The 20,705-nt window shown below is 41.2% G+C and overlaps 1 protein-coding gene across 2 annotated transcripts in view; it reads right to left on the bottom strand.

The window, feature by feature from the left end:
- Positions 1-13,792, bottom strand: part of LOC144692974 (galactocerebrosidase-like) — a 62,994-nt gene extending 49,202 nt beyond the window's left edge. For both annotated transcript variants that reach the window (XM_078562182.1, XM_078562181.1), the window contains exons 1-5: positions 13,549-13,792; positions 10,283-10,351; positions 8,534-8,597; positions 6,008-6,121; positions 3,920-4,059 (exon numbers count right to left, since the gene is read on the bottom strand). In XM_078562182.1, the coding sequence (XP_078418308.1) occupies positions 3,920-4,059; positions 6,008-6,121; positions 8,534-8,597; positions 10,283-10,351; positions 13,549-13,728 (567 nt within the window). In that variant the 5' untranslated portion in view covers positions 13,729-13,792. The remainder of the gene's footprint in view (positions 1-3,919; positions 4,060-6,007; positions 6,122-8,533; positions 8,598-10,282; positions 10,352-13,548) is intronic.
- Between the last annotated feature and the right edge of the window lie 6,913 nt (positions 13,793-20,705).

Raw genomic sequence — 20,705 nt, 5'->3', positions numbered from 1 at the left:
GTGTGAATATGCAACCCCAGGTATCTCTGTTCTTGCACCCACGCCCCCCAAAATGGTACCGTTTAGATTATTCTTCCTCTCTACATTGTTTTGTCCAAGATGCATCACTTCACAGTTACCTGTAATAAATTGTATTTGCTCTGAGTATCCATTTCACCAGCCTGTCCTTCTGAAGTCTGCTACTATCCTGATCACTGTTTACTATGTTGCTAAGAAAGACTTGCATTTATACAGAACCTTTAATGACCACCAGATGTCCCAGATGATTTACAGCCAATGAAGTGTAGACACAGTGGCCCAAAACTTCCGATATGAGGAGAGGCCTCCAACTCAACTTACATCACTGATGCGCCTCAGGGCCCTGAGAAAGTCCCAGCAGGCACACATCCACAGTGTTCCAATTTACGGTTTTACTCTGCCCAGATTGCGCCACGATTCCTACGACAGTGGGATCAGATGGCCAGAGCCACGGAGACTTGGACTGTTTTCACTACACTTACCCTGGTTTTAACATGGGTTTACTCAGGTTTTTCATAGCAGGTATAAAAGCAGCAAAATTCTAAGTAAATCAGCTGGAATGTCAGAGAACTCCAGAACACATGGCAATGTTCAGCTCCTCTCCTGCAATGTTCACCCTCACCACCTCCATCCTAGTAATGTGCACCTACCCACCACCCTCCCAGCAATGTTTACCCCATCTCCCAGCAATGTTCCACACCTCTCGCCACCCCCGCGGACAGTGCTCACCAATTTTGGGGGTGAGAGGTGGTGAACATAGTCAGCGGGTGAGGCTGTGCAGTGTTGGGGTTGACAGCTCCATTTAAAACAATGTAAGCCAATGATCTGAAACGATACCTTAAGGGGCGTGTCTTCAGTTCACAATGAGGAAGGGGAGTGGCTGTGCTGGCATTATGCTCGACAACTGGTCGCCCAACTGTGTTTGCCCCGCAGCTTTGCTGGAGCTAGTATCGGAAGGTACAAAGGCTCTAGTGTAAAATGGTAAGTGGGCAGTTTAAATGGCAGTCAGCATCAGACTCTGTCACTGACCAGAAGATCTGGGCCTTTGTAATGGAAGAAATGTAGCAGCCAATTTGCACACAGTAAGCTCCCACAAATAGAAATGTGATAATGGCCAGACTCTGTTTTCCATGATGTTGATGGAGGAATAAATATTACCCAGGACAGAGGATAATTCCCTTGCTCTTCTTTGAAATAGTGCCATGGGAACTTTTACATCTGCCTGAGAGTGTGTGGACAGAGCTTCGGTTTAACGCCTCATCCAAAGAATGGCACCTCCAACAGTGCAACACTCCCTCAGTATTGCACTGCAGTTATATTATCCACAAGCTTCAAAGTTGTACTTCCTATGTCCAACTGCAGATTATTTATACAGAAGAGGAAAAGCAATGGTTCTAATATATACCCTTGGGGGGTTCCATTTCACTTTGATCAGAAAGATGTCTGTTCATCACTAATCGCTGCCTCCTTTATCAATTATGCACCCAATATATCACTGACCCTTTAATGTCATTTGCTTCTATCATCTGGCAACTTCGTTAAGTTGTACTTTATCAAATCCCTTTTGAAAGTTCATATTCATGCATAGCACTATTGCATTCCATCAACTCTCTATCTTAATCATATAACCTATGACTTTATCATTACCAAGAGTTTTAGAATGAAATGTGAAGTATAAACTTCATTAGCAGATAATGGAGGCCCATGAACTGAGTAAATAATCAAGGTCGTCATTAATGTTAATTGTGTCTTTTTATGTCCCTTTTAGTTTCATGATGTGCCAAATAAAAACTGATATTCACTGATTTTTTTTTCTGAATTTACCCTAGGCTTTTTGGTGTCCTATACCCTCCCTCCTCCCAACCATATTCTGCAGAATCTGAAAAAAAGAGTTTTTATTGCCAATCTAAAAATCTAAGTTTAATGATCCTTAACTGTATCTTGTATCCATCTGCCTGGTTCATGTTTCAAAGTGACTCACTGGAACTTTGAATTACAACAATGACAAAAATTACATTTATATAAAGCCTGTAATATAATAAAATGCTCCAGGCACTTCACAGAAGCATTAAGAAACCAAGTATGACACCAAGCCACATAAGGAGTTATTAGGACATATGACTAAAAGCTTGGCCAAAGAAGTATCTTAAAGGAGGGAAGCAAAGTAGTAAGGCAGAGAGGTGAAGGGAGGACATTCCAGAGCTTCGTGGTTAGGAAACTGAAGATGTGGCCAACTGGTGGAGACAAGAGTCAGGATTAGACGAGTGTAGATATCTTGGGGTTGTGGTGCTAAAAGAAATTACAGAGATAGGGAGGAGTAAGGCTATGGAGGGATTTGAAAACAAGGATGAGAATTTTAAAATAAAGGTGTTGCTTACACGGGAGCTAATGTAGGCCAGCAAGCGCAGGTGAGGGGGGAATGGGACGTGGTGCGACTTATGACAATGGCAGCAGAGATTTCTGTGACCTCAAGTTTATATGGGGGAGACCAACCAGCTTGGAATAGTCAAATATAGGAGGTAACAAAGGCACGATTGAGGGTTTCGGCAGCAGGTGAGCTAAGATAAGAGCAAAGTTGGGCGATGTTACAGAGGTGGAAATAGCCTGTCTTAGCGATGGTAAGAATATGAGGTTGGAAGCTCATCTTGGGGTCAAATGTGACACCAAGGTTGCAAACAGACTGTCTTAAGCTCAGACTGTTGCAGGGAGAAGGTTGGAGTCAGTAGTTAAGGAGTGGAATTTGGTGTGGGGCACTGAAAACAATGGCTTCAAATCTTCCTAAAATTTAATTGGAAGAAATTTCTGCTCATCCAGTAGTGGATGTCAGATAAGCAATCTGATAATTTAGCAACAGTGGAAGAATCAAGAGAGGTGGTGGTTAGGTAAAGCAGAGTATCTTGAGCATACATGTGAAAACTAATGCTGATCTTTTGGATTATGTTGTTGAGGGGCAGCATGTAGGTGAGAAATAGGAGGGGGCCAAGGAAAGATCCTTGGGGTGCAGCTGAGGTAATTGTGTGGGAGTGGAAAGAGAAGCCATTGCAAGTAATTATTTGATTGCGATTAGATAGGTAAGAACGGAACCAGGCGAGAAGAGTCCCACTCAGCTGGACGACAGTGGAGGGGCATTGGAGAAGGACAATGTGATCGACGTGTCAAAGGTTACAGGCAAGTCAAGAAGGGAAAGTTTATCTTTGTCACAGTCACAAAGGATGTAACTTGTATAAGAACTGCTACAGTACTGTGGCAGGGACATAAACTTAATTGGAGGGATTCAAACAGGGAATTCGAGAAAGGAGACAACAAATTTGGGAGGCAACAACACATTTAAGGACTTTGGAAAGAAAAAGGAGTTTGGAAATGAGATGGTAGTTTGCAATGATGGTGGGGTCAAGGGTTGGCTTTTTGAGGAGAGGGATGATGATGGCAGATTTATAGTAGAGAGGGACAACACCTGAACAACATCTGCTAACATGGGACCAGGAGAAGTTAGGTGATTAGCACCTTGGTGGGAATAGGATCAAGGGAATGAGTGGTGGCTCTCATGGACAAGTTAAGCTCAGGCATGAGGGGAGAAAGGGGAGGAACTAGAAGAAGATGCAAGTTCAGGGTTAGGGCAGTTGGGGGCGGTGGAGCCGTGTTGGTGGGGGGATATGCATTAGGGGAAGTTTGGCTAGGTGGGCTCGTGAGAGAGACGTGACAGAGGCATGTAATTAGATGGTTTTGATCTTAATGAAAAGAAGCCCATGAGTTTCTTGCTCTTATTGTTCAAGGTGGGGTTGGAGGGACAGGAAAGATTTAATTATTCTAACTACTGTAACATTATTTATAACGGATTATGATTTCAACAATTCATTAACACAAGTCAAAAGACATCGTTTTGTTAAATATTTGTACTAACCCCAACATAATCAATATCGAGATTATGATAGACTTTTGCACCACGAATCCACGAAGCAATATAATAGGCCGTTTTGTCTGGGGAGGTATAAGGCCAGTTGTCCCCACAACCAATCCAACCAGGAAAGGCCCAAGGTAGCCCTGACAAGAAAATAAACACTCACTGAAAATGCAGTTTATAATTAAAGCAATTTTAAGTCTTTCAAGTTCATTTTCGTTGAGTTTAAATTTTAGAATTTCTCCTGAATGTGGTGACATGTTGGGATAAACTTCCAAGGCTCCAGTAGGCCTCATTTAAGCGTTATGTTCTTCATGCTTGAGTCTAGCTGGCAATGGGCTATGCCTTGCCTACCATACATTCCCAATTTCCAGCAAATATCATGAAATAGTCTTTGGTAACAGAATTCATTTTAACCATCTGCCTTAGCCCCACCCAGGAGTCCAGACGTAAACTGCAAAACCAACAATACCATTATAGTCGTAACCAGCTAACTCACCCTAAAGCATGGAATCAAAGAAATTCTTGTTTTTCTGTGACTCAGCACCATGGGAGGTCAGTGTGTATGTCTATGATGGAAGTGATTAGAAAGGTTACTCACTAATTTCCTCTACTCACTAATAGATGGTTGCTTTTATGGAGCCTAAGTGGCTGTGTATATAGCATAAGAAATGACAACTGAACTGTTAAGATCACAAAAAAAACCAATCAATTTGTTTTTGCATTGCCTGAATTCTTTGCATCAGTGGGGAAGGAGCGGGAAGGTGTACTTTACACTGAAAGCACTCTGGCTATTCTTACCTTCTACGAGTTTACTCATAATTTATGTTGTATAGATATGTGCATTATGTACTACTTTGTATTTTTATTGAATAATGGCTATCACCTTTCTCTTTACGTTCCAAGTTCTTAGTTCACTGACCAGTGCTTTTTTTTTTAAACCCTTTACAATGCTGAAAATATTTTTTCTAATTTTCCTGATTAGAAGGGAAATGGACACTCCAATAAGTTTTGAATGCTGATCATAAGGATAAAGCATTTAAGAGCAATTTTTTTAAGAGCTTAGCATTTCTGCAACCAAAGTGTTAAATCCTATCAGGAAGATTGAGTTACAAATATAGAGAGAGAAACTGGAACAGTGATATTCTGTAATTTAAAATTCAAATAATTTAGGAACATTCAATAAAAGAAGATTTTCTCTTCTTAAAAGGTCCATCTGATCTTCAACTACAGAATTTTCAAAAAGATGCCAATTTTCAGTTTGGCTTCACTTTAATGTTTAGGTTAGATGGTAATACGTTTAAGTCCCACATTTTGTGCAAATAATCTAGGCTGTCACACCAGTACCGTACAAAGGAAGCGATGCTTTGTTGGAGGTGAAGTTTTTCAGATGAGATATTAAATCAAATCCTGTCTGTCTGCTCAGGTGCATGTTAAAAATTCCATAATGCTATTTAAAAAAGGAACAAACAGCCCTATGTAACTTGGCCAACAGATACTTATTGTGTATATGGTGTACTGTAAGCTGTAGTCTTTGTTCGGCATTTATATCATATATAGTTGTAAATGAAGGTCACTGTCATACATGTGCCAGGCAGCCCCATTTTATGAACAAGGATGTTCACTATAATCACCAGAAAGTAATCTAGTTTTACCAAAAATTCCAAAGCCTAAAGGCACCACCTGATTTAGCACTAATCCATATAGGAAGGAAAATCTCAGGATTAATTATCGTTATGTCGAATCTGTTTCTCTCAGGTAAAATCACTTCAGGTCTTAACATTGGCCTTAGTGTTGCTCGGTTAGGGAGAGAGGAAACAAATGACAACATAAACAGAACGGCCAACTGGTATCCAACACACTGCAAGAAGGCACATGGCAGTTCAAGAAATGGTCCTAGCCAAAATAACTTACATAATAAATAGCCTACCAAAAATTTGGTCTAGATTCCTACATAAAGAATTGTCACATGGGCATGGTACTGAAAGTCTGCTGGCCTTCACTATCTACATGGAAAGAGGAAAAATGGAATAAATAGATTTCAGAACAAAAGGGGTAAACAGTTGAGAAGTACAGTTGTTAAATATATACCTATTAGTTTAATATTAGGATTCCTTTTCTTAGCTTCTTTCATCAGCCACCACTCATATCCTCGGAAATAATTTTCATCATTTTCATAGCGCATGTGTGAAGGTTCTGTCCCATCTATTAAAGTAAGAAAACTCATGCAAATATCTGTTAGATATTACGGACATATGAAATAGGAGCAGAAACAAGCCAGTCAGCTCCTCGAGCCTGCTCTGCCATTCAATAGATAATGGATGATCTGTTTGTGATTTGAATTCCACATTCCCATCTACCTCTGATAACTTTTAATTCTCTTGCCTAACTAGAATCTATCTACTTCTGCCTTAAATCGCCTTCGAAGACAGAGTTCCAAAGTTACACAACTTTGAGAGAAAAAATTTCTGTTCATCTCTGTTCCAAAAGGGTGACTCCTAATTTTAAAACAGTGCCCCCCTAGTTCTGGACTCACTCACAAGAGGAAACATTCTTTCCACGTCCATCTTGTCAATACCGTTCAGGATCTTGTATACTTCAATTATGTCACCCCTTCACTCTTCTAAACTCTGGTGGAAACAAGCCCAGTCTGCCTAACCTTTCCTCATAAGACAACCCGCTCATTCCAAGTATCAATCTAGTAAACTACCTCTGAACCACCTCCAATGCATTTACATCCTTCCTTAAATAAGGAGACCAAAACTGCACATAATATTCGAGATGTGGTCTCAGCAATGTCCTGTATAACTGAAGCTTTTATGTTCAATTTCTCTCATAATAAAGGATAGCATTCCATTAGCTTTCTTGTCAATAGTCTAATTACCAAGATGTCTAAAACAGATGGAACTATAAGTGTGACAGATGGAAAACAATTAGGTTCAATGACAGCCCCAACACGACCCTTAGTGAAAGACAGACTACACGATAGAGAGAAATCATAGCCTCCCAACTGAATAAAACTTGTTAAAACTGCCCACTATTCAGAGATCATTAAGGAATGTGAAGATAATCCTTGACTTCTCTTCACCACTTCTTAAAATTACTTTCCCCTGTCTCTTCCACCCTTACCTCTGACAATAGGTTCGAGGACCTAATGGACTTTCTTGTTGCAAAGATCAAGACCAATCTACCTGCTGCATCCTCATGCTCTTTGTGATAAACTTCCCCAAAAGTCCCTGAAGTCCTAGCCCTGAACTCATGGCCAGAATTTTTCCATTGGCGATTTGGGGGTGGGGCTTGCTCGCCGACAGGAAAATGACACGGGATTACGTCTGGAGGAACCCCTGACATCATCCCGGTCCTTTTAAAATATTCAGGAAGGCGGGCGGACAGCGAAATCAGCCCGCTGACCTGTCCATGGCCAATTAAGGCCATTGACAGGCTAATTAAGATCATTAAAGACCTGTCTGTCCGACCTTAAGGCTGGCGGGCAGGCCAGGAGCTCCAGCGGGCTCCTGATAATACATGAAAATTCATCCACTGGCGGGATGAGGTTTCATGTCCGTTTTTAAAAAGTGTAATAAAGTTTACGTCGTTTTTATTAACATGTCCCATTTCATGTGACATTGTCACATGAGGGGGACATGTTAATAATATTTTTAATTTTCTATTTTTTAAACTTTTGTACACTGTCACTAATCTCCCTGAGACAGCACTTTGTCTCAGGGAGCAGTGCGCTCTTTCGCGCGCAATCGTGAAAGGGTGCACTTTGACAGCTGGGGATTCCCTCCCCCCCCCACTCAAAATGGCGGCGGGCCCCGTTTCGGTGGTGGGGGTCGGCTGTCCGCCCGCCGCCGAGCCGGTGGGGCCTGCACGCCCACCAAGGGCAAAATTCTGCCCCATGTCTTTCTCCAGATTCTATTCTGCATCTCCTGCAATGCTCTCTCCAACTTCAAGGCATCCAGAAGACCCACTTCCTACTCCCTCAATCCTATCTCAAACAAATTGTTGACCACTCAACTTTGCTTCCTGTGAGGAAACCACCATGAAGGAAAATGATTAGCAAAGGCATAGCAGTTGTTGAAGGAAACCATCAACCCCTATAAAATTGTCACAACCTCTTTCCATGGTCAATAACCTGCATCAGCCCTGTAATTTCTATTTGTTTGAGTAGCCCACCCCAGCATGTACTAACAGCAAGTTTCATCCTCTCTCCTGCCCCCCGTACTTTGCTCCTCCTCCTCGCCCCCTCGTTTCTCTTCCCTACTTGTCTCTTCCCTTGCTACACCCTTCCATCTGCCTGCTTCTTCCCTCCCATTTCTGCTCTAATTAAATTATTTCTTACACTTTAACCCTGCTTGACCTGAATTCTACCATATGGTCTTGACTACCAAAGTGCAAAGTCATGCAAGATCGATGGGTATTGTAAAAATTTGTGGCACAACAACCAAACATAAGATCTCACAAACAGTTTACTATATTTAGTCATAAATGTTTATATGTAAAGATTTAAATGATATGAGGTTAAGTTACTGAGGGGATACTCCACTATGACCTTTTTAAATCAGTGAATTCCAAAGTTAAATTATTCGACATTTGAAAGATAAGGCTTCCTACCTGTTGTTTGTGCGTCACCACCAATCTCCACTTTCAAGATATGCAAGGAGGCACCAAAGTTTGGCTGATAACATAAGGGAGATAATATCAACAAGCGACTGTGACTATGTTACAAACTGCCACATGGTGGGCAAGAACAGAAACATTCATTTCACTCATCACTGTCATTTTTCATTAATTAATGAAGGTTGCTGCAAAATAACTTGCATTTATAGTGTCTTTAATAGATAAAAATGCTTCATAAATAACCGTGGAGAAGACATTATTAGTGACTTGGGTGGGTTTTCAGGCAGCTTTTAAAAAGGAGGAAAATGTAATGGGGAAGTGAAGGGATTAGGGGAAAATGTACTACTGCATAAAGTACAAGAACACCAATAACTGCCAGATTAATTTCTTGGTAGTAAAAACCACTTCTCCGAAACTAAAATGAATAAAAAAAAATATACACAGGAGATTCATACAGATTGCATGATTTGCAGTTAAAAGCAGTTAGCAAAAGCCCTTATATGAAACACCCAATACTCAGGACCACATGCAGTAGAGCTGATAGTCACTTTTTAATCTTCTCGCTGTTAAAAACAAATCTAAAGCTTCCATTTAAAAGGAGGTTCTGATCACAATAAGGCTTAGAAAAGACAGCTACACACTCTACAGTATAATTGTGGGAAGAGAAAGAAAGTCGAGTTTTACTTGGTTGATCATTGTCAATTCACTGATAACATTTATTACAGAATTATAGATGTTGCATCAATATGCAAGGCCACTGGTTTGCTATCTTTATAGAAAAATGAATGGAATTCAAGAAAAAAAAACCCAGAATCTCACATCATAATATTGAATTTTACTTATTTAGTTATAGTAAACAATGGCTTGCCAACATAGATTAATAGCTATAAGCTCCTTTACTATACATTCCAAACCTTATTGTTTTCTATTCCAAAATTATAAACACTTCAAAAGGGTGAAAGTTTCTAGTCAAATATGAAGTAAATTTCATTTTAATTTTTCAACTTCTAATATGCTGCAGCTATCTTGCAATTAACACAGCAGGCAAAGATTGATTTGAATGTCAGAAGATGTAAATTTACAAATGCTCAAATATGGTTTACGCAATGACAACTGCAGACAAAAAAAAAATGGTTTCAACACACAATATTATGATAAAATGTTCGTTTCGGTGACACGGGATGCTTAAAGCAGTGTGTACCAAAACTCACCACTTTACATTTTCTGCGAGAGCAAGTCAACTGACCTCATGGGTTACGTTGACTAATACCGCGAGCTCTCACATTTCTCAAAAGAAAGGTACACATAAACAGATTTGAGACATCCACCAATCGTTTACCAGAAGCCACTTAGCACATGTTGTAGTATTGCTAACAGTTGGTCCATTATAGCTTTGAATCAGGCAGTATCTTGTCCAGTGAATTCAAGCCTGAAATATCAACTCCTTTGTTCACACAGCAAGGAGGGATGTGTGTGCACACATATGAATACACATGAGCAGAGTGTCATTATAAATGTAACAAATACGTAGGTGGGACCCTTACTTGGTTTGACGCTGCACCCTAGTTATGCTCTGTCAAAGCAAACTAAAGCAGCATAAATACATCCTTCCTGTACCAAAGGGAAAAGTGACCCATAACATGGCTGTTCTCAACAATAGATTATTAAATATTGGAAACATTGTTATGCCCTCAATAACAATACTAATACATTTCAATGTATTAATTTGCATGTCATTTCTACCTTGAATAAGTAGTCCAAGATCTGGCTGCGAAATGGCTCTGGGTAGTTCACAAGAAGCCGGGAAGTTGCCTAAATAAAAGAAGTGTACAATTCTCAATGAATATTCGAAATTTAAAAAAAAATCACTGAAATTTACTGCGCACACAATTTAATGTCCAGCTAAGTGCAACTAGAACACTTAACAGCACATACTTACTCAACATATAGTCAAAGCAAGCAGCACTGAATAGACAATATCTGGGGTCATTTGTATAATGCCACTCAGCTGCTGTTCTAAAAATGTTCCAAATCCAAGAGTTGTTGATAGCTGCTTTTCCAGCATTTTCCATTTTTATTTCAGGTTTCCAGCACTTACAATATTTTGTGTAATTAGGTGCCATTAGCTTAAGTGCTGCATCCAAATTAAAGCTATTAAGTACTGGCCGGATAGGAACTGACAGGATATAGGAGTCACTGCCACGTCTTGCTGGGTTTTAATACTCATATTTCTCCCTCATGAGACTGTCACTTTAATAGGCTTTCAGTTGTCTTCAAAATCAGTTATTATAACCAGTTTTCTACGTTAAAAAGCAAAATATAACCAAAATATGCAATAAGAAAAAGAAACCATCTTACATACGAGCATACGAATTAGGAGCAGGAGTAGGCCATTTGGCCTTTCGAGGTGCTCCACCATTCAATAAGTTCACAGTTGATCTGATTAGAACCTTAACTCCATATTCCTGCCCACCGATAACCTTTCACCCCCTTGCTTATCAAGAATCTAGCTAACTCTGCCTAAAAATATTCAGAGACTCTGCTTCCACCACTTTTTGAGGAAGAGCTCCAAAGACTCACGACCCTCAGAAAAAAATTCTCCTCAACTCTGTCTTAAATGGGCGACCCCTTATTTTTAAACAGTGGCCCCCAGTACTAGATTCTCCCACAAGAGGAAACATCCTCTCCACATCCACCCTGACAAGACCCCTCAGGGTCTTATATATTTCAATCAAGTTGCCTTTTACTCTTCTCAACTCAATGGATACAAGCCTAGCATGTCCAACCTTTCCTCATAAGACAGCCTGCCCAATCCAGATACTAGTTTAGTAAACCTTCTCTGAAACGCTTCCAACACACTTATGCCCTTCCTTAAATAAGGAGACCAATACTGTATGCAGTACTCCAGATGTGGTCTCACCAATGCCCTGTAAAACTGAAACATATCGTCCCTACTTTTGTATTCAATTCCCCATGTAATAAATTATAACATTCTATTAGCTTTGATAATTACTTGCTGTACCTGTATACTAGCCTTTTGCGATTCATGTACTAGAACCCCCAGATCACTCTGCAATCAGAGTTCAATAATCTCTCACCATTTAGATAATATGCTTCTTTTTATTTTTCCTGCCGGAATGGACATTTTCAAACTTTCCCACATTATACTCCATTTGTCAGGTCTTTGCCCATTCACTTAACCTATCTATATCCCTTTGTAGCCCCCCGCGTCCTCCTCAGATCTTACTATCCTACCTATCTTTTGTGTCATCAGCAAATTTAGCAACCATACCTTCAGTCCCTTCATCCAAGTCATTTATATAAACAGTAAGAGGTTGAGGCCCGAGTACTGATCCCTGTGGCACACCACTTGTTACATCTTGCCAATTAGAAAAAGACCCATTTATGCCTACCCTCTGTTTCCTGGTAGCTAGCCAATCTTCTATCCATGCCAATGTTACCTGCTTAACCATGAGCTTTTATTTTTCACAATAACCTTTAATGTGACACCTTAATAAATGCCTTATGGAAATCTAAATATAGTATATCCACCGGTTCCCCTTTATCCACAGGATATGTTATTTCTTCAAAGAACTCCAATAAATTGGTTAAACATGATCTTCTTTTCACAAAACCTTGTTGGCTCTGCCTGATTACCTTGAAATTTTCCAAGTGCCCTGCTATAACATCTGACATTTTCCCTATGACAGATGTTAAGCTAACTGGCCTGTAGTTTCCTGCTTTCTGTCTCCCTCCCTTTTTGAATAAAGGAGTTACATTCATTATTTTCCAATCTAATGGAACCTTCCCTGAATCTAGGGAATTTTGGAAAATTAAAACCAACGCATCAACTAACTCACGAGCCATTTTTTTAAGACTCTAGGATGAAGTCCATCAGGATCTGGGGACTTGTTAGCCTGCAACTCCATTTCCCTGGTGATTGTAATTTTCCTGAGTTCCTCCCTCCCTTCCATTTCTTGATTGTGGGCTAAAGGCTTTTCTGACATAGGTAGTGGATATACAGTGGGTAAGTGCCAGTAGTCCACACCCTACATCTATTTCGATACCAAATCTTTAGGTAAGATAGCATTATAGCAAAGTTTGTGGAGTGGCAGGGTAGCAACATCCGGATCTCTACCTTTAAGCACATATGTCCAGTCACTGGAAACTCTTTCGAGTTACCAACAGTCACAGATTGCAACTTCTTTCGAGTACAATCACAGTTCTTGGTTTTTCCAGGAGTGGGACATGAACCCACAACCCTCTGATTCAAAGGCGAGGGTGCCATGAACTGAGCCACAGCTGACACCTCTGCTGTCTGATTTTGTTCCTTAATAACGGTGAACGCTGATAACCTCACCACTATTCCCGCCACAAAAACCTGGGACAATAATTCAGCATTGCAGTGCAGGGGTTAAAACTTCTGAAAGGAACAACCTGCCCTGGGCAATTGGTAAAAGTGCTAGGAGGAGCTCAGAATCACAGTGCAGAAGAGGCCCTTCAGCTCATCGATTCTGCACTGACACGTGAGAAACACCTGACCTACATACCTAATCCCATTTACCAGCACTTGGCCCATAGCCTTGAATGTTATGACATGCCAAGTGCTCATCCAGGTACTTTTTAAAGGATGTGAGGCAACCTGCCTCCACCACCCTCCCAGGCAGCGCATTCCAGACCGTCACCACCCTCTGGGTAAAAAAGCTTTTCCTCACATCCCCCCTAAACTTCCTGCCCCTCACCTTGAACTTATGCTCCCTTGTGACTGACCCTTCAGCTCAGCATATAGAAACATTTAATTTTATGCTGCAAATTGAAAGCAAATTCATTGGTATTCGGAAGAGATCTGGATAGAGACTTGTAAGGGGGAAAAACAGCAGGGGAGTGGAACTAATTGGATGAGTCTACCAGTGGGCCAGCAAAGGCTTGCCGGGCCGAATGGCCTCCTGCGCTGCCCCACACTGTGAAAATTCCACCCACCCATCAGAATATGAAGCCCCGATACTCACCCCGCCGCCGCTCAGGCCGCCGATGCCGTCAAACTCCGAGCCCAGGCCCCTTTCATCATCTAGGACGTAGACGGCGGCCCCCAGCAGCGGCAGCCCGGCGGCGAGGCAAGCCCAGGAGAGGAGCAGAGGCCCGGCCTGGAGCTGCACCACTCCGCCAGTCCAAACCTCCGTTGCAGCCATGGTTACAGAACTCTGCTGACAGCCGGTCAGCTGATCGCTGCCGTCACAATGGGGTGGGGTGCACGAGCCGCCAGGGGCGGGGCTTCATTCAGAAGAGTGGAGTCCGAGTGTCCTGGGTGAAGTGCAGTCACAATGAATAAACTTTGCTTTTATTTTTCCGGTGATGGTTGCACTGCAATCAGCTTATTTTTTTCAGACTAACTTCCGGGTACCTGCTGCACTCGCAACTTCTTTTCCGCAATAGAAGCAGTCCATTGTTGTAAAAGGTTCACATTGGATCTTTCTTCTTAGGCAGTCCCTGGGGAAAGAGGATGACTTGTCTCATAAGAAATAGGAACGTAAGGCATAGAAAAGGAGTAGACCATTCGGCCCCTCGAGCCTGATCCGCCATTCAATAAGATCATGGCTGAGCATCTTGTGTTTCGATCTCCACATTCCCATCTAACCCCGATAACCTTCGATTCCCTTGCCTAACGAGAATCTACCTCTGCCTTAAAAATATCCAATGACCCCCACCTCCATCACCTTCTGAGGCAGAGAGATCCAACCCTCAGAGAAAATTTCTCCTCATCTGGGCCCTAAAAGGGCGACCCCTAATTTTAAAACTAGTTTTGGACTCACCCACAAGAGGAAACATCCTCTCCACGTCCACCTTGTGAAGACTGTTCAGGATCTTATGTACTTCAATCAAATCACCCCTTACTCTTCTAAACTCCAGTGGAAATGAGCCCAGTCTGTCCAACCTTTCCTCATAAGATAACCCACTCATTCCAGGTATCAATCTAGTAAACCTCCTTTGAACCACCTCCAATGCATTTACATCCTTCCTTAAATAAGGAGACCAAAACTGCACATAGTATTCGAGGTGCGGTCTCACCAATGCCCTGTATAACTGAAGCACAACATCCTTACTTTTATGTTCAAACCCTCTTGTAATAAAGGCTGGCATTCCATTAGCCTTCTTAATTATTTGCTGTACCTGCATACTAACTTTTTGTGACTCGTACTAGAACACCTAGATCCCTCTGCACCTCAGGATTTTGCAGTTGTTCTGCACTTAAGTAACACTCCACTCGGGGTTCTGAGATGTTCGATAAATCCAATGTTCAAGACTCTGCTGCATGCCGGGCAGGTGGTATTTTGAGTGGGTGGGTGGGTTGTTTGGAGATTTGTGCACTCCCTCCAATGCCTTGATTTTACCTCTGCATATTCCCATCAAAGTCTCAGTGTGGCGTATTTCCCAACCCCTCAGTTTTGGTGTGATCCAATTTTCTATCAATAACCCTACAGCAAACTTGAGATTGAATTCATCCTATGGGTTAGTTTATTTGCACACGTTCAAACTGTGGGAAAAAGGTAGCACCATTACCTCTTTTGCCTTCATGCAGTAAAAGATGGATAGAGAAGAGAAAGATTTACATTGCAGAGACCACAGAGAAAATAAATATTGTTTCACTTGGGTCCAGATTCCAGAATCAAAGCCCAATGAGGTAGTCCTTCATGGGAGGTTGGCGGACTGAAGACCGATGCTGTATAATTCACTTTTCTGGGGGTGTTGATTTCACACGATGAGATAGGCATGCAAAGATGAGTCAGTCTTGTTGGTGATGGTGCAGAAGTTCCAGTAAATGGGGCCAGGTATCCAATCTGGGCAGAGTTCCTATACTGTAATGCTGCTACTTAGATGGGAAATGGCAGACTGAGATTTTGCAGTATAGCAAGACAATGTTACCAGTTACACAAGCTGGAGGTCCATGTCACATGACTCCTATCTCTCCACATTGTCTTTGATGAGGGATGTGTATCCCTTGTCTGGGTCCCCAAAATGGTTAAATTTCATAACTATGAAGAATTGAAAAGAAGGTTGTGGGGCCGTTTGTCCTTGCGGATGAGTAGACTCCGGTTGGCCAACCTGGATTATGAAATGCAGATAGCCTTTGTATAGTTACCTATGAATTTGGCCTGCGCAGCTCACAGGGGGGTCATTAGTGACTCTGCAGAGATAACGAGGTGAAAGTTTCTTTATTATTGCCAGGTAGCTCGTTTTGTTCAGGGGTCACAGACAAACATAGCTTTGGCCATTTTAAAAGGTCTTTGCCCAAATTTAAACATTTTAGAGATAGCCATGAGGATATCTATATATATTTAATAAAAATATACTGTGTGATGTCTTAGGTCCCTCACAAATGACATGTTCTGTCCACCAGAGCTGGTATTGAGTGATTAGTGCCTTGACGCTGGGCATGTTTGCTTGTGAGAGGACACTGCTGTTGGACAGCCTTTCTTGCCATTGGATTTGGAGGATCTTGTGAAGGCATCTCTGGATGTAATTCTGCAGTGCTTTGAAGTTTCTGTTGTATGTTGCCGAGGTCTTTGAAGCATATAGGAGTGCGGGGATCTCTGCTGCCCAGTAAAGCATGCCCCTAGTCTTGTGTTTGACATCCAGGCCTTCAAATACTTTTTTCCTAAGTAGCCCAAAGGCTGGGCTGGCACATTGAAGGCAATATCTATGTCTGTCTTCATTGATGGCTCCCAAGATATGGAAAATGGTCCACATATTCCAGGATCTCACTGCTGACCTGAATCGATGGGGTAGGTGCTTTACCATTGGAGCTGGTGGGAACAGGAATTTTGTTTTCTAGCATTTAGTGAAAGGCCCATTTTCTCTTATGCTTCAGAGAAGGAGTCAACAATGACCTCTAGCTCAGTTTCTGAGTGAAAGCATGCACAAGCATCAGCTGCATACTGAAGCTCCATGACAGAGGTTGGAGTGGTTTTGGATTGAAGGCAGCATAGGTTGAACAGTTTGCTATCTATTCTGTAGACAATCTCCATGACTATGGGTAATTTGCTGAATGAGGGGTTCAGTATTGCAGCAAGGAAAATGGAGAAGAGAATTGGTGCAAAGACACAGCCTTGTCTGACCCCCAATTTTCACTGAGATAGGGTTTGTGGTGGATCTGTTGGTGAGGATCACATTGTGGAGTAATTTCTGAGTGCAGCCAAATTTGAGGAGAATGTTCCATAAGCCTTCATGGTTGACGGAGTCAGTCTTCTATGAGGTCAAGAAAGGCCATTTTAGCTCATTGGTACATATAAATTAGGAGCAGGAGTAGGCTATTTGACCCCTGGAACTTGCTCTGCCATTCAATAAGATCATGGCTGATCTGACTGTGGACTCATCTCCATATTCCGTCTACCCCGATAACCTTTGATTACCTTGTTGGTCAAGAGTTTATCTACCTCTGCCTTCAAAATATTCAATGACCCTGCCTCTGCCTCTCTGTGGGGAAGAGAATTCCGAAGACTCACGACCCTCTTGAGAGAAAAAATTTCTTCTCATCTCCGTCTTAAATGGGAGACCACTTATTTTTAAATTGTGTCCCCTAGTTCTAGTCTCTCCCACAAGGGGAAAACATCCTTTCAGCATCCACGCTGTCAAGTCCTCTCAGTATCTTATGTTTCAATAAGGTCACTTCTCATTCTTCTAAACTCCAATGGATACAGGCCCAGCTTGTCCAACCTTTCTTTATAAGATAACCACCCCACTGATCACAGGAATGTCGAATGAACATTCTCTGAACTGCTTCTAATGTATTTATACCTTTCCTTAAATAAGGAGACCAAAATTGTACGCAGTACTCCAGATGTGGTGTTACCAACATCCTATACAACTGTAGCAAAAATATCCCTACTTTTATATTCCATTCCCCTTGCAATAAACAACACTACTTGCCTTCTTAATCACTTGCTGTACCTGCACACTAACTTTTTGTGATTCATGTACCAAGATGCCCAGACTCCTCTGTACCTCAGTGTTGCAATCTCTCTCCATTTAAACAATATGCCACTTTTCTATTTTTGCCAAAGTGGGACAAATTCACATTTTGTTACATTATATTCCATCTGCTAAATTTTTGCCCACTCATGTAACCTATGTCCCTTTGCAGACTCCTTATGCCCACAACACATTTGCAGTCCAGCCAAACTGAAGAACACTTCATATTAAAAGCTGAACCATGAGCACTAGAATTGCAACAGCACAGGAACAGATCATTCTGTGCAACTGTGTTTCTACTTCACCCAGCATCCTCCAAACTCTACCACCCCACCCCACCCCTCCACCCTCCACCCTCATAACCCTCTATATTTCTCTCTCCTTCATGTTTGCATCGAGCCTCCCCTTAAATGCATCAATGCTATCTGCCTCTACCATTCCATGTCAGTGAATTTTACATTCTCAACACACTGTAAAGAAATTTCTCTATTTTTTTATAATTCTATTTAAACTAATGTTAATGCCCCCTTGTTCAATCCCCTGACTCCATCAACTCCATCCCACCCTTTTCACACTTTCTTCATTGCTTCAATATGATTTTTGCAGTTTGAAGACCAGCATACAATATTCCCAACTATGGCCTAACATAGTTTCAATATATATTTAATGATACCTCCCTGCTTTTATATTCTATTTAGAAATTAATCTCAGTATTCTTTCTAACCCTATCAACTTTTTTTGACTACTTGTAGCAATTTATGTATCTGCATTCTCATGTCTCTTTACTTCTCTACCCCATTTAGTTTCTTAACTTCCAATGAACAGGTAGCCTCCTTAATCCTTTTACAAAAATGTACAACCTCACACTTCGCTATATTGAATTTCATTTGCCATTTATATGCTCACTGTGCAAGCCTGTCTGCCCCTCCTTTTGGTCTGTCCCCCACATTATTAGCTTTATTACACAATTTGGAATGGTCTGCAACCTTTGACACCAATATTTGCTTCTATTTACCTGAGTCTATATCATTTATGTATGATGAACAACACTGGTCCCAGCAGATATACCAATGGAACACTTCTTCCCACTTTCTATCAGATGCAGAACTTCTTTCAATACCTACCCTCTGTTTTATAGCCATCTTTCAATCCATTCTTCCATTTGGCCTTGACTGCCACATGCATTGACCATGAGAGTATTATGTGGTACCTTATCAAAGGCATACAATACTGGAACTATATCGCTGTTCCTTCACTGTCGCTGGATCAAAATCCAGTAACTCCCTTCCTAAGGGTGTACCTACACCACATGGACTGCAGCAGTTCAAGAAGGCAGCTCACCATCACCATTTCAAGGTCAATTTAGGGGTGGACAATACATGCTGGACTAGCCAGTGAAGCCCATGTGAAAGAATAACAAAAAACACTTAAAATCCATTTACTCCATATTGACTGCATTGCCTTTCTGTTATTTACTCAAAGAAATCAGTCAGGCTGGTTAACATTACTTTCTTGTAGAAACTCACATTGCCTATTTTTTAATATCTTCCAGAAGTTTTGTTCATTGATCTTCTAGGAGAACTTTGCATAAACTTGCAGTCTTTGTCAAATCAACAAAATAGGATGAAATTCCTAAATGGAAATTGAAGGTTTTCATCTGGAGTTACTTCGTCAAAGTCAAAACTTTGAAAAAAAGTGGTACCATAGAGTGTTATTTGCCAATATTCTTTGTGGCTGCTAGCGTCAATATGTCACCACACCTGACAACTCTTACTTCTTATGTAATCCTGTAACATTACATAAATGTACAGCATAGAAACAGGTCATTCTGCCCAACCAGTCTATGCCTGTGTTTGTGCTTCACAAGAATCTCCTCCCACCCTACTTCATCTAATATTATTAGCATATCCTTCTATTCCTTACTGCCTCATGATCTTATTCAATTACCCCTTAAATACATCTGTTAGCCTCAACTATTCCATGTGGTAGCAAGTTCCACACTCTAACCACTCTTTGGGCAAAGACATTCCTCCTGAATTCCCTATTCAGTTTATTAGTGACTGTCTTATATTTATGACCTACCACCCCCCTCCCCCCACCCCTGCCGCACCCTGCCCTTCAAGTGGAAACAGCCTCTTTACATTCACCCTATCAAACCCATTCATCATATAAAAGACGTCTATTAGGGTACCCCTCAGCCTTTTCTGGAGAAAAGAACCCCAGCCTGTTCAATATTTCCTGATAGTTGTTCAATACTTCACAAATTCTGCTGTACTTCTTTCACTATATCAACATTTCAACAGCTTTGATGTTGCTAAATTAATATTCATAATTTTACATTCTGTATGGCATTCAATTACTGTGATCTGTCGAGAGGAGTAGCCTGAGATGGAGACCTACTATTCTGAAGAAATCAGTTCTTCAGATGCCAAAAGATATTCAACATTTGTCTGTCATGTGCCATGTTCTGGATCACATGTACATATGTTTTCACATTTTATCCCTTTGTTTTTGGTTGACCATGCTATTTCAATGCCGTGTTGAGTGTTGGCCTTCAACCAGACATTAATGAGATCATTTATTTTTGGCTAATGTAATTTCACAATCCTTCTTCTGACTTGGCTCATTTTGGGAGGCATCCCAAAAGTAGTATGGCTGGAATCAAAAGTTGATGGAGTCAGGGGATTGAATCTACATCCTTTTGCTCCTTGATGCTGCATACTTATGCTCCAACAAGTTTTATGTCACCGCTTTCAGGTTTCTAATTATTCAAAAAAAAAACACACATGACCTGTTTGTGGGTTCCAGTGTAAACTGAATCCTAAACTATGCTGATAAAGGCAAAATACTGCGGATGCTGGAAATCTGAAACAAAACAAAAAATGCTGGAAAAACTCAAGCAGGTCTGACAGCATCTGTGGAGAGAAAGAGATAATGTTTCAAGTCCACATGACTCTTCTTCAGGGCTAAAGGGAAATAGAAATGTGGTGAAATATATGATGTTTCACATATACATATATTTCACCACATTTCTACCTCCCTTTAGCTCTGAAGAAGTCATATGGACTTGAAACGTTAAAGGTCTTTCTTTCCACAAATGCAATCAGACCTGCTGAGTTTTTCCAGCATTTTTTGCCGAAACTATGCTGTCTCTGTTATCTGTTTCATGTTCTTGCTTCTCCTTGAATATCTTCATTAT

Source organism: Cetorhinus maximus, chromosome 18 (assembly GCF_964194155.1).
Source record: "Cetorhinus maximus chromosome 18, sCetMax3.hap1.1, whole genome shotgun sequence".
NCBI classification, from domain to species: Eukaryota; Metazoa; Chordata; class Chondrichthyes; order Lamniformes; family Cetorhinidae; genus Cetorhinus; species Cetorhinus maximus.
The sequence above is the reverse complement of the archived record's forward strand: the minus strand, read 5'-3'. Positions and strand labels throughout refer to the sequence as shown.